The following is a 14,166-nucleotide window of genomic DNA, read 5'->3' as shown; positions in this document are numbered from 1 at the left end:
GGGGGGGGGGTTATTAGGTATCATTGATTAATTACGTGGATTTGGCAGGAGGATGGCCCAATTGCTTCGATTTTGATGGCAATTAAAAATTACCTCTCGAAATACTATGTTTATCATGAATTGCATTCATAATTGTTACCAGTTGTACATGTATTTACACTGCATGTGGGGTTCTTACTGAATAATATATTTAAAAAAATTCCCATTAAAGGTTGTCATTTGATTTTTTTTCTTGTGAAATCATCTAATTCACATTTGAAAGAAAGGCAAAGACCCCTACTTTTTGTGTTACGTGTTTTTGTGATATCCATATCTCTCTACCACCGAACAAACACTATACAGGATTATCCAAACTAGTTTAGGGAAACCCAACCCTTCAGGATAGATTTATTTGTGTTTTTCTTCCTGTCCGTACATCCCTTCAGGCGTCTCCGGGGAACCTGAGCCAGTTTGAAGAGATTCTCTTCGGCAGCAATGACATGTCCACTTCGGCTTCGGTCATTGCGGTCAAGGTGGCCGGAGAGAGCGGACAGAGGATCGTCGGGGTGGGGTACGCCGATGCGACGTTGAGGGAGCTCGGAGTGTCGGAGTTTGCGGATAATGACCAGTTTTCAAACCTTGAGGTGAGCAAGAATGATATCTTGATGCTTCATTTTAGTAAAGGATATACAAGTTTGAATATGATACACGTACGCTTTTAATAGAAGAATGAAGGTTACCATTCCACTTTAATTGTAGGAGAGAAATTAGATTGATGGATGTTTAAAGGTAAATGCTAGTTTTGGTAACGATATCAAAATGAGTTCGTACAGAATCCAATGAAATGACCACCAAAGTGTCTGTTTGTATAAATAAAACATATGTGCCAAAGGATTCTGGAAGAAATTGTGTAATTGCTGAGAAATCAGCAAATAAGCACAGGATTCGGGAAGAGCGTCGGGCCCGACATTCGAAGCAATAATTATACACTGTCCCACGTGTGCTTATCTGTGTTGGGGATCTTCAGCCTGAACATTTTTCAGCGTAGATTTCAAGATTTCACAAAGTTCAGTTTATGTAACTGTACCAGATCTAGATCCTCGATGATATACTGACAATTAAGCCTTGTTTTACAGACTTTCTCATGAAATCAGTGTTTACTGCAACTACTGGAATTTCTCTTTAATGGTGTTATTGAATTTTGAATAGTTATTTATATTGAATATTTTAAAAATAACAAAATATTTGCATCAAGGCATATGGGCAATTCCATAGGTTGGTGGACATGAGCTCAATGTGTCTTTGTACATATAGCCCATCTGAACCGTAACGTGAGTAACCACTTTATCTGCACCCCAAGTAAAAACCATGTGTTCTTTATTTTTTTAATTATATACAAATTTGTCTCCCTAATATACTTCTTTGAAATGGATATAATCAACTTTCATAAAAGCCTTGTATGAGGACACTTTTCACTTATGTCCACTTTTTATTTTACGCATGTCCAAATCATGTAACATGAGTAACCGACACATTTCAAAGATTTGCCAGGAGCATAATGAAATTTCCCAAGTTTTGTTTTTATACAAAGGATAGTCAGACTGCATACTATGTTGTGATAAAGAGATGTTTAGTTCCTATCAATAATAATGGAATTACAGCTCCAAGTATGAGTCAAGGTGTCTCCAAATGTAACGTGGGTAACCGTGGAATAGCCCATATGTAGTTTACATCTACATTGACCCATGATATTAATAAAAAGGAATAACACCACAATAATAATAAAATATAATATATTTGATGCCAAGGATTTGAAATTTTAAAAAGCTCATAGTCATTCGAAATTACATATTTCCCTTGTCAAAGTAGTTAGAATTCATGACGTACTTTTCAGAAAGTTCCATGCTCATATGTTATTTTCCTGTCAATTATTGAATGAACAAATGTTTCTCCTATATAACGCTACAGTTGGTGAGAATATCATTGATGATAAATATTGAATTATGTTGTTTCTTTAATCTTTTGTATATTTTATCAGGCACTCATTGTACAGCTTGGCCCCAAAGAATGTCTGCTGTGCTCCGGTGGTGACCCTAACAATCCTGAATTCGCAAAGCTGAAGCACGTAGTCCAGCGTGGTGGATTGCTCATCTCCGATCGTAAGAAGGCAGATTTCAATTCCAAGGATATCGTTCAGGATTTGAATCGTCTTCTGAAGGTCGGCAGAAACGCAGAACAAGTCAACAGTAAAGCCCTCCGTAAGAAATCATATTTTTTTAAAGTTTTGAAACGGGATGTCCAGCCCATGAAGAAGATGATGTAAATAGAAAGAGAGAATTCAAATGAGGGAAAAGAGGAAGTCCACCCCAACAAAGTTGATTTGAGTAAAAAGACAAAAAAATCAAGGAAATTTTGGAACAAAAAAATTCATCAAAATTGGAAGTAAAATGCATAAGTTTTGCTTGATTTAACAAAACAGTTATATGAACATCCTGGTAGGAATGCAAATGATGGAACTGATGACATCACATTGCTGTGGTATTATTGATGTTGATTATTGGGTACTTAAATATTCAATATTTTGTAGCCCTAGTCAGAACTGGAGAGAGTTCGCCCTGTGAGCTCTTCCCATGATTTCAAATAATACATTATCCAAATGTAATGAACTTTTCCCACAAGAATTATTGAATATCATATTCATTCCCATTCATAGAGCATACCTGCCAAATTTTCCTATTGAATAGGAATATTCCTTCTTTTTTTTGGTGAAAGAAAAACAGCCATTTGTATTTTTGTTGTAGGGCCTCCAAAAACAACAGTATGCCAATTACTGATGAAGCCACCCTACTAAAAAAGACTTATAAATAAATTAAAAAAAAAAAATTTTAACCCATGTTTTTCTATTCCTGTCAAAAATTGTAATTAGTATAGAATGTTCCTTTTTAAAAATATTCTGAGCAATTTCTTATTTCTTGGCTGTCGGGGTTGGCATGTTTGACAGAGTCACAAATTCTGTCATATTGATTGCATTTGTTTCTAGTTCTTATTTTATTTGTCGTTGTGTTTATATGTAATAACTTTAAGTTTCCTGTTACATTCCAGCTGAGATGGATAAAACGAATGCCATGGGATCTGTGTCAGCTCTTATCAAGTATATGGAGGTAAGCTACTGGAAACCTATTTTGAAGAAATGAACCATTTTAAAACAGCAAAAAAATTATGGTCAGTGCCCAATAAACTGGAGGCCAATAGGCCATTGCATTTGTAAGACATGTATACTCACATTATATCTTGAAAACTACTTGAATAATTCATCTATTGTCAAATTTTCAAATATATTTGAAACATTGGCTTGGCACTGGATGGCCCATAGGCTTATTTGGTCAAAACCATCACCACAATCTGCCGAGCTGTGAGCTTCAACCACTCAAAGGCGCTTAATCTAGAGTGTCATTGTAGGCTGTCTATTTTGCAGGCACTGCCTATTGCCTCTGTAGGACTGTTATTTTGAAACCCCACAAATGGTGGCAGCGGTGGGATGTGTCTCTGTAGAGGTTGATATAGTGGTGAAGGGTGTAGCAGAGCTTCCAAGTCTCCCGGATCCTGCGGGAGAATACTGGATTGCGATCCAATCTCCCGTTCTCCCGACCCCATGCCAAAATCTCCCGGATAATCAGGATTTTTAGCTGTTAAATTGTAAAATTCGTACAAACGACTGTTTAACGAGTCTAGCATGTTCAACTCCCGGACACCCACGTGGAACCTCCTTATCACATTTTCATTTTACCCAGTAACTTCTACCAGTTTTTGTATAATCGTACATTGATTTCGCATGTAAATAAAGATAATTTTAGTGAACGACTGGTGAAGTAGTCTAACAAGCCATTTTATTTCCGGGTTCTGCATGTGTGTGTGATGAAAACTCTTCAGCGGTACTCCATGTACATGGCCCCCGATGCGCCCCGGCGCGGCTCCAGCCGGCCGCGCTGCGCCAGGAAGCTCCGAGAATTAAAGTTCACGAGCACTGCGAGGCATTTTTCGTAAGCTTGCGTGCGCCTTATTCGAGCTGAAACTGTGGATCAACGATGGGATTAACAAGTGGATTACTTTTTTACACCTCGACTTTCAATTTCAGGAATAATTTTATTGACAATCTTGAAGAATTAGAAGCAAAGTGGAGATTTTTTCGCCTACTTTCACTTGGGTTGATCGGATTCGAACATTTTCTCTTTCGTGAGTGAGCTAGCCTGGCGCTGGCTGGCTGAGCTGTGCGAAGCACGCCCCGTCCCGATTCATCCACACTACAATCGCATCGCCAGTGACCATGGAGATCATGGAGATGGAGTCATCCAAGACGACAAAATACTTGTCGAAGTATAAAGATAGTTTTCAAGCAGAATGGGACTGTGTGACAATTTTCACAGGAATCCCTCAGAGACTTTAAACAGTCCACATATAAAGCTCATTTACCATGTTTACCACTTCTGCAGCCCCTTCCCCCTCTGGCCAATTAAAGGTATTTTCATGTTGAATTCATTCTTTTATGAATTATTTAAAAAATCTACTGTATTGCCTGAAGTGTATATTTAGTCAATGACAATTCATGAATTCTCTCTAATGTGCATTTAATCTATCAGAATTTTTTTTTATGGTTTAGACAGCTGTCGGTTACTATCAAATGTTGTTTCTTAATGTGTTTTGCTACCCAAAACTCCAATCCGTGGGACAACGTTCCGCCGCTCCCTCACAAAATCATACCTCCGCGAAATCCACTGGATTCTATCATCCCAATGTTGGCAGCTCTGGTGTAGCTGGTCCTCGGAGGAAGATAAATGGCTCTTCAATCTGGCATGTTGTTGCTGCAGTGTTGACTGAAGAGTGTAGGACTGTTATTTTGAACCCCTCAACTGGTGGCAGCGGTGGGATGGTGTCTTTGTAGCAACGGGCGTGGTTGGTATCGTGGTGGTGAAGTGTGTGTAGCTGGTCCTTGGAGGAAGATGAATGGCTCTTCAAACTGGTAAGTTATTGCTGTAGTGTTGACTGAAGAGTGCGAAGGGCTCGTTAACAGGACCTCCTGCTTCTTTTACGTTTAGCAGTGGGTTCAGTGTTCTGTGACTTTGTGCAATTCACAAAGTCCTTGGTGAGCTCTGTTATTCCACACACTGCTTTCTGACTGACAGAAGACGATGTTTGCTCAGATATCGAGATACTGTTGTTGACACTGTTAGGATTTTGGCAGAGATGAACAGTGCTTGTGAAGTTTTTAATGTCTCTTTGAATGAAGGGCCAAAATAGATGTTTAGAGGTTCTTTGCAAGCTGGTGTGACCTGCTGAAGGGTGGAGTGTATCGAGGACACTGGACACCAGGCTGGATGGGACAGCAAGCTGAAGAGTTTGAGTGACACGGTCGGATTGAATCTTTTTGCAGTACACGATGTTGTCTTGCACCACAAATCATGGAAGATGCCAAAGGTATCGGCGCATTATTGGTTGAAAGTTCACTATTTCATTACTCTCAAGAATGATGTTGTTCATGATGATTTATTTCAGAGTAAAAATATTTCTGTCCTTGCATTGACAATGCCAAATCTTTTCAGAGAGGGTCTCAAAGTCCATGGTTGAGCTGGAGAAGGCATGACCTGTCTGTTTGTGTGGTGGCATTAACGAACTGATGGGTGTGTTGTGCTGAAGAAAACTGGAGTTCTTGTGTGTGAATTTGTTTTTGTAGGCTGGTCAGAAGTTTTTCCAGACAGTCCACACAACACAATCCACTAACTGAAGAACATTAATGTTAGTATTGATCGAATTGGGAGAGCTCTTTCGTTCTTCAGGATAGCCAGGTAAAACTGGGAGGGTCTGGCCTATATGGATGAAGTGGCATGGTGAACGAAAATGTTGATGGAAGATGGTAAGATTTTTCTGGGTATAACAGGAGAGTCTCTAAAGTTGATAAAGAGTCTTTGAAATGAGGCAGTAGAAGATTCAATGAGAAGTCCAAATGTGTTGATAAACAGTTTATAAAACTGAAGAGAAAGTTCTCTGATTTCACTAATGCTGTAACAGAGGTGTTTATACATAGCAAGTTTCACTCATCAAAGTTAAGTAGATATTAGCCGGTGTGAAACAGTCTGTAATTACAGAAAAGGTTGAAATAATCTCCGAATTGCAAAAATGTATAAGATGGTAGACGAGAGCAAACAGGAATGGAAGCGAAGGCTTGGAGAAGGGCGTGGCGAAGTTCGACCGATGCTGCCACCAGTTATGGGGTTTTTAAAAATAAATTAAGTCTATGAAAAAAATGTTCAATTTTGCTACTAATTTGTCTGTTAGGATGGGAATGTACTTACCATCCGTATTCTGTTGGTATCGTTTGATTGTCTTGACACATCCAATTTTTAATTTGCTGGTAGACTTTCATACTGTCTTAAAAGGCAGAATCTGCATGCCATCGAGGTTGGTGATAGAACTTCCAGCTTTCCAAATATTCTGCTGCTGCTGACCTTTTGATTGATGTGTTGTAGGCAAATTTGATCTAGAGTGTCTCTTAGATTCCCTTCAGGTACAGAGGAGATGATGCTGTTTCACCTGCCGACATTTCCCTTTGTAGTGTTGTGCTCTCTGTCTAGGATCTGAATCCGCTCCTTGAAACGTCTTTGTTGATGTGAATCAACTTAAGACCAGACCTTTTTCCAAAACCTTATTTTGCACATATTTCAGCAATTACAAAATTTTCTTCCAGAATCATTTTGCACACATTTTTATTTGGATTCTGTTCTACCTCACTCATTGTATCGAGATCTCTACCTTAACTATTACAGCTTGCTCCTTTTTTCTTTAATGTATATTCTACCTCATCCAATGTCCTGCCTATTTAAGTCTTATCACATTAAATTTTTGTGAATTCTTGCCATTTTTATCCACTCTAATCGTTTCCCTGTGGTTCGTAGATCATGTTCTTATTTTGCAGTATTCACTGTCATTGATTGAATTTCAGTTTTATTCATTCAAGCTTTTCTAACTGCTATCATTTAGGACTGTTTGTACAGTGTTTACAAAATAATATCAGCAAAGAAGTCGAACATGTAAAACAAATAATCGCTAGACAATGCAATGGGCAATAAATTCCAATATCAATAAATTCAATTGAATTCAAACCAATATTCCAGTATGACTTGGTATCTTCTGTATTCATTTAGTCATTAAAGATTAAAAGATTAAAGATTTATTAAAACACAAGATAGCAGCTTGTTAAGCTGAATTGACAAATGTTTTACAAAAAGCATAAAAATACACATAAAATCAACAAAAAAGCAATGTTACAAAAGAATCAAGAAATTTCAAAAGCAATTACGGTATAATCATGATTATTATGAAAAAGTGATCTTAGTTATTTGATACATTCATTCTTAATGTCTTGGTTTTTTTAAAAATCTATTTTCATATAAGCTCCTGGGAGATGAGACTAACTTTGGACAATTCAAGCTGACGACCTTTGACCTGAGTCAGTATATGAAGTTGGATGCTGCTGCTGTCACAGCTCTTAACCTCGCATCAACTGGTCCAGAAAGTAAGTTTACTTCCATCAGAAAATGTTGGATCACGGAAAATCACTGTCATGTCCCTACATAATATCGGGTATTATCGACAACGACAGAAAGGTTATCGATATCGCTAAAAAGTGGCCAAAAACATGCAATTATCGTCAAGACTAGCATCAAGACAAAACTTCAAAAATATTGTTAAATGTGCTCATGCCAAGAAAGACAATCATCAATTTGAATCTCCAAAATTTTGTACTTTTGTGAGCCAGGACACATGTAAATGAAGGTGAGCAAAGAATAACCTTTATTGGTTTTATTTTGGTGATGTTTATATACAATATAATACACAACATATTAAGGGAGAGAAGCTCTCCAGTGATGTCACAAAACCAAAACTCTAGAAATTATCATTGTTTTGGGTTTAAATTTTTTTTTTTTTTTGCCGTATTATCATTAATTCATATCTTGAATTTTTCTGCTTTTTCAAAAACAACTTCACATCAGGATGGACTATATGCACAGAACTTTAATGCTGCAATCGTCCGGAAAATCTTGATTGGGACGGTACTTCAAATAGCAATAACGTTTATTATGTCCGCATTCTTTACATAGACTGCAATGCACCTGAATAGCAGGATTTTCTTTGTACATATCATGCAAATATGAAATTCTGTTCTGTTTCTTGATCACCTGCACGAACGCCTCAGTGTTGCAGTGATTTGAAGAACAAAAATATAGCACAGTAATTGTGTCATTTGAGCTTTTCCATTGCTTGCTGGTTGAATTTGTTAACATTACCATGTATTTCAAGAGATTCTGACTGATGGTTCATAAACACATGCATGTAGGATGTCGCATCTTTCGACTGAAATGTAGAAGGATATTTTGCGAGCTTGGAGCGAGCTTGTCTTTCAAAGAACTTGGGATCAACATTTTCTACTTTCAAAAGTGACATAGTTTCTTAGCCCATAGATATTTGATTGATTCTAGTTTTGGATGATTTGGATTAATGTCATCAAGTTTGATGTGTTGCTGTATTTTTCGATGTTCTGGTCCAGTAAAATCCCGATACTGAAAAAAGATCTGTATCACGATTGGTGTAAAGAGACCATGGGATGTATAAACTGGCAACAAATTTTTCATCTATTCTTGTCCACATTTCCCCCATTTTTTTTCAATGTTGTCTGCTCGCTTCAAAATTTGTATCAACTGTCCTATTAGTTGATCTGATATTCTAAGGTAAAGATGCAAGGAATCTGGGACAACCATGTGAACTGGAATGAAATTAAAAATTGGCTCTGCGACACAACCTTTATTCTGTCCTTTCTTACACCGTGAAATTTTTCCAATTTTATTAAGTGTACGTGCACCCTTCTTCAATTCTGTCATGGACCAGATCTGAGAGCTATCGTGTCTTTCTGAACTCGGGCACTTCCACCAAGCACATGAATACTGAAAACTGCAAGCTCCAATGCCCAATACAGACATGCCAACCGTTCCCTTTTAGAGTGTTTGTTCCTCTTTTTGCTATGAATATGCCGATACTTTTTTGTATGATTTCTTACTTTTAAAAAAATTTCCAATCATGGAGTATGTATTGTACACAGCGCGTGACACTAGCGTCGGTCCGATGGTCCCAGACCGGTAAAAATCACTGTCGGGCCAGTAACTTGTTGCATGAAAAGAACAAGTGAATTTTTGCCTACATGTTTAAAAGGGTGAATTATCAAGTTTTTAAGTAGCAAAAAGAAGCTGCTGAAAACTGCTTATCTAATAAAAGAGAGCCAATGGAGTAAATTAGAAAGTCAAAAAGGGGCCTAAGCTTTCGATCCTAGCAGAATCTTCGTCGGAGGCAAAATGACAAACATATAAAGTGGAACAACCATAATATAGACCACAAACAAGCTACAGCAACACTAGAAACAAGGAGACAAAAGGGGCATTAGTGAGTAGAGAAGACCAATCAGGTTAGTGAAGGGGATGAAAGAAAAGGAGTAGGCAGACGCAAAGGGAAGTTAGTGTAAGTAAGGCCAGTAAAGACCTCAAGCCAAGAGGGATTAAAATAATGAGGCAGGCAACATCAAACAGGATCTGGAACAAAACAGTGATAATGGGATGAAAAAAAAGAGAATTAGTGAGAGGTGGGTCAAACAGGTTACAAAGAAAGGCTTAATAAACTGGTGCATAAGAGTGAGGGAAAAAAAGAAAAAGAATGGGGAACAACTGATAATGTGCATAAGACATATAAGTATATATGATAAAGCATTAAACAAACTAAGAGAAGAAGGTAAGTGTAAATATGTATCTATAAGTGATATGTATATAAATATATCCAAAAAAGAAATGTATATGAAAAAATATATAAATACACATATGGTTTAACTGATATTGTAATCCGCTAGGTGTGACAGGAAAAAAATATAAGACTATATAGTAGGGGGGAAAAAAAAGAAGAAAAAAAAAGAAGAAAAAAAAAAAAAAAACCTGTATATGTGAAAAAGAGGAAGCAAATTGCCTAAGAAGGTAAAAGCAAATATAGAAGAGAGGGGGTGTGTTATGAAGAAACCATAGTATACATGTAAATAAGCAAATGTGGTAAATCTAAAAGAGGTGAGTGGAGAAAAAACAAATATATATATATATATATATATATATAATAATTATTATATCGCCTGAATAAGGAAGGAAAGTTTTTAAGTAGAGTCATTTCACATGTTTTTTTCACCGATCTCATTACATCAGGCTGGCAATTAATACTTTTTTGTTGTTGTAGAAGGTTGGCAGGTCTGCCAATACCTCATTGATGAATTTCATATCTGCGCCTAGATAATACTCTACCTGGGGAGCGTTTCATCAACATTTTTGCCCGACAAGTTGTCAGATCTGACATCTTTCCTTGATTTTGATTTCCTGAGAAGCACTGTTACTATGGTAACTGTTGAAAAAAGAGGAACTTGCCAGATAAAACGTGTCCGACAAGTCTTTCATGAAAAGCTCCCCTGAAATTTAGCCTACTTTGCAGAACTGTATCAAATACCTTTTTCAACGAGTTGTACTTCTCTGGAATACTGGCCATTGCACAAGTATATACTAGTATTCTGGGGGGCGTTTCATGAAAGGACTTGTCGGACGTTTTATCCGACAAGTCCCATTTTATCCGACAGTTACCATAGGAACAGTGCCTCTCTGCCAATCAAAATCATGGAAAGATGTCAGATCTGACAACTTGTCGGATGAAAATATTGATGAAACGCTCCCCAGGACTCACTTGCATACCATAAATGATCCTAAATGTTATGTTAATGCAGTGGATCTGTTTCTTTGTCATCCTCTCGGTTAGATGTTTCACTTGTTTATCAATAGGCTGCCACGCTCCAATTATGTTCTCAAACCCCTTCACTTCAGAATTTAAATCAAGTATATTTTTTAAGTTCGATAATACTGCCCAGACTTGGAAGGTCTTTACATGTGCGTCTCAATCTTGAGTGGGACTTGTTGGCAAGACAAAGGATATCTTTTAAAAACATTGCTTTTTTTATATCTATTCCATTATTGTTTGATTTATCCGAGGGTTCAAATTCAGGTGAGAACACATTTTAACAGTGTTTCCATATAGATCACAAACTTCTATGGCCCGTATTCTGAAGTCGTGTTTAACTTAAACTCAGGTTTAAAGTTGTGGTATAAGTATGGACAGCCAATTGTTACATAATCACTAACAGTAGACATATCACACTTCAGCTCATTCGGCTCTCAAATCATTCATAATTGTGTAGGAAGTATAAATAGATAATTGTCTTCACCATCGATGAATCAGGAAAGAGCACAGTAAACATAAGGAACATACGACTTAATGAAAATTTTGATACTTTGGGCTTCCCATACTTAAACCACAACTTTAAACCAAGGTTTAAGTTAAACCCGACTTCAGAATACGGGCCTATCTGTTTAAGATTGTATCCTTCTTCCTTCATTATTTATATTTTTTCTTTAACAGATTCCAACAAGACATGTTTCCCTTTACCACCATTTATCTTTTTCTTGATTCGTTTCTACAGGGGACGTCAACCGAGGGATGAGTCTGACGAAGCTTCTCAATAAATGTAAAACAGCTCAGGGTCAAAGGTTACTAGGACAATGGATCAAGCAGCCTCTGCTCGACAAAAATAGAATCGGTTTGTCAATTTTTTTTTTGGTATAACTGCTGGTATCAGTGTTAAAGCTACAGTGGTCAGGCCCAACTGGCACAGAAGATTTCTGATCACCACCCATCATGATAAACACTGCTTCCAACTGCCACTATAGAGTACGGAAATGTGACGTCAGTTGCCATGATGTCATAGCGTCTGTACGCATTGGCTCGCCTGAAAATTAGGTTGCAAGCGATCAAATTCCAATAGCAGCCATTTTCTCCTATGAGAAACACATGCTTTCATTCGGCGGGTTCCTTTGTTTGAACCAGGCCGCCATGACACCATGGCATCTGACGTCACAGTTTGGGTACTCTATTATCAAATATTGCAAAGAAGAATTGTACTTGTGTTAATTTCCATCTTTAATTTTGTTTTATTTGCATAATTTACAATAAGCATTCTTATTAAAAGTATTGGGTAATTTTCAAAGATTTGCCAAAGATGCTCAGTTATATGATTTTCATTCACTTTCTGCCTTAAGACAACTAACTCGGCCTTAAAAACTTTGTGTTGCCGTGAAACTGCGATCAGTACTAAGAAGTCTTTATCTAGAATATTGGCTGGTGCTATGAGGAAATTTAAGTACTTTGGTTAATTTTGCAAAAGTCTTGCTAACCCCCCCCCCCCCCGAACTTTGATGTGTTGGAATTAACATTGTTCGTAAATTGTGTGAGATGCCTTTAACTTAGTCAAGTTCAGGGTCAAGGTTTTAATTCCCCATAAAAACGCAAGTTACGTATGTACTATAGCAAATATTATCAAAATTTTTAGGTTGTTTGAGCACATCGGTATTGTTTAGAGCTTAGCTTTTTGTTATTACATTTTACTTCACCTTTTTCCCATGGATTTAATTGTGATCTACCAGAGTAACACTGCCACCACTTATGGTTACATTAACTTGTGAATTACGGGTAAACATTCATGAGTCAACAAGTCCTTAAAGGAGAATGAAACTCTTGGAGCAAGTTAGCTTTTGTGAAAGCAGAAAAATCAAAGAATAAGATCAACAAAAAATTGAGTAAAATAGGACTAGCAATAGAAGAGTTATGAGCATTTGAATGTCGAGATCACTAATGCTATGGAGATCCTCCCATTGGCAATGCGACCAAGATGTATGATGTCACAGATGAACAACTCTCCCCTTTTGGACACTGAAAATATACCCCAAAACATCTCTTTTTGCTCATTCTAATCATATGACAAACGATTCATCAATGATTTAATGTTGTGAAACCTCTGTACAAGTTTTGTCCTCTCATAAAGAGAACACCTCACCTTGTGATAGACTCTATAAAAGTGAGAATATAAGTGAAATAAGTACTAAAGTAATGAGAGAGTTGTACGTGTGTGACATCACTGATCTTGGTCGCATTGCCAATGGGAGGATCTACATGCATATAGTGATCTCAATATTCAAATGCTCATAACTTTCTTATTATTCATTCAATCTTCCTCAAACTTTCAACAATATGTTTCTTTGATTTCTGTCTTTGATATGGATTCTTCTGGTTTCAAGGGTTTCATTCTCCTTTAAGTCGACTATTCACCCAAGTTAAAGCAATTTTTTAGACCAAATTATGCAAAATGTGTCATATTGAAGTTGAAGTTCCCTTTTATAGTTGAACAGATTTCAATGTCTCAATAGAATTGACTAGAGGCAAAGTGACCTGTATTTCTATTTCACCTTTTAACAGAGGAAAGGCTAGACCTTGTCGAGACATTCTTCAACGACCTGGAGCTACGACAGACATTGCAAGAAGAACCGCTAAAGAGAATCCCAGACTTCCAACGCTTGTCCAAGAAGTTCCAACATAAGAGGGCGACATTACAGGACTGCTACAAGGTTTATCAAGCTGTTGATTACCTCCCGAACCTGATTGAGATCATCGAGAAACACGAAGGAAGCAAGGCCCTTCTGCTGAGGGAATTATTCACCAATCCTTTGAAGGTAATAATGATTATACCTGGTTATATCATATTTAAAATCTCTTTATCAGAAGTCTCTAAGTACCCTACAATAAATGCAGCGTAATAACCTTGGCTTTAGCCAAGCTACTGTCATGCCCAACGTTTCAAGGAATAAATTCCTGCCAGGTACCCATTTACCTCGCCTTAATTGAGTGCAGCACAATGTGGATCAATTTCTTGCAGAAGGAAATGGACAAGGTACAAACTGCCTCTATGCCCCCTTGAAGCTACAACATTGGCGCTGGGCGGGTCAGTCTTGTGAGTCTGGGCTTACGACCAAATTGGACTAAATTTCGGCTAACATATAGTATTCTCTGTTGTTGTTTTTTTTTCATTCAGGAGATTTTGATGGACTTCTCAAAGTTCCAGGAGATGGTTGAATCAACCCTTGATCTGGAACAGGTTGAGAATCATGAATTCCTCATCAAACCAGACTTTGATGAAAACTTGATGGGTAAGAGGTGGTGGTGGTGGTGGTGGTGGTG

The 14,166-nt window shown here is 37.5% G+C and overlaps 1 protein-coding gene across 1 annotated transcript in view; it reads left to right on the top strand.

The window, feature by feature from the left end:
• The window catches only part of LOC129258896 (DNA mismatch repair protein Msh2-like), a 42,433-nt gene that overhangs the window by 14,349 nt on the left and 13,918 nt on the right, over positions 1–14,166 (top strand). The window contains exons 6-12 of the mRNA XM_064098554.1: positions 426–623; positions 2,018–2,237; positions 3,082–3,140; positions 7,426–7,546; positions 11,579–11,695; positions 13,408–13,661; positions 14,021–14,135. Coding sequence (XP_063954624.1) covers positions 426–623; positions 2,018–2,237; positions 3,082–3,140; positions 7,426–7,546; positions 11,579–11,695; positions 13,408–13,661; positions 14,021–14,135 — 1,084 coding nt within the window. The remainder of the gene's footprint in view (positions 1–425; positions 624–2,017; positions 2,238–3,081; positions 3,141–7,425; positions 7,547–11,578; positions 11,696–13,407; positions 13,662–14,020; positions 14,136–14,166) is intronic.

The sequence above is a fragment of the Lytechinus pictus genome, chromosome 4 (genome assembly GCF_037042905.1).
Source record: "Lytechinus pictus isolate F3 Inbred chromosome 4, Lp3.0, whole genome shotgun sequence".
Lineage (NCBI taxonomy): Eukaryota > Metazoa > Echinodermata > Echinoidea > Temnopleuroida > Toxopneustidae > Lytechinus > Lytechinus pictus.
This window is presented reverse-complemented; position numbering and strand designations above follow the sequence as displayed.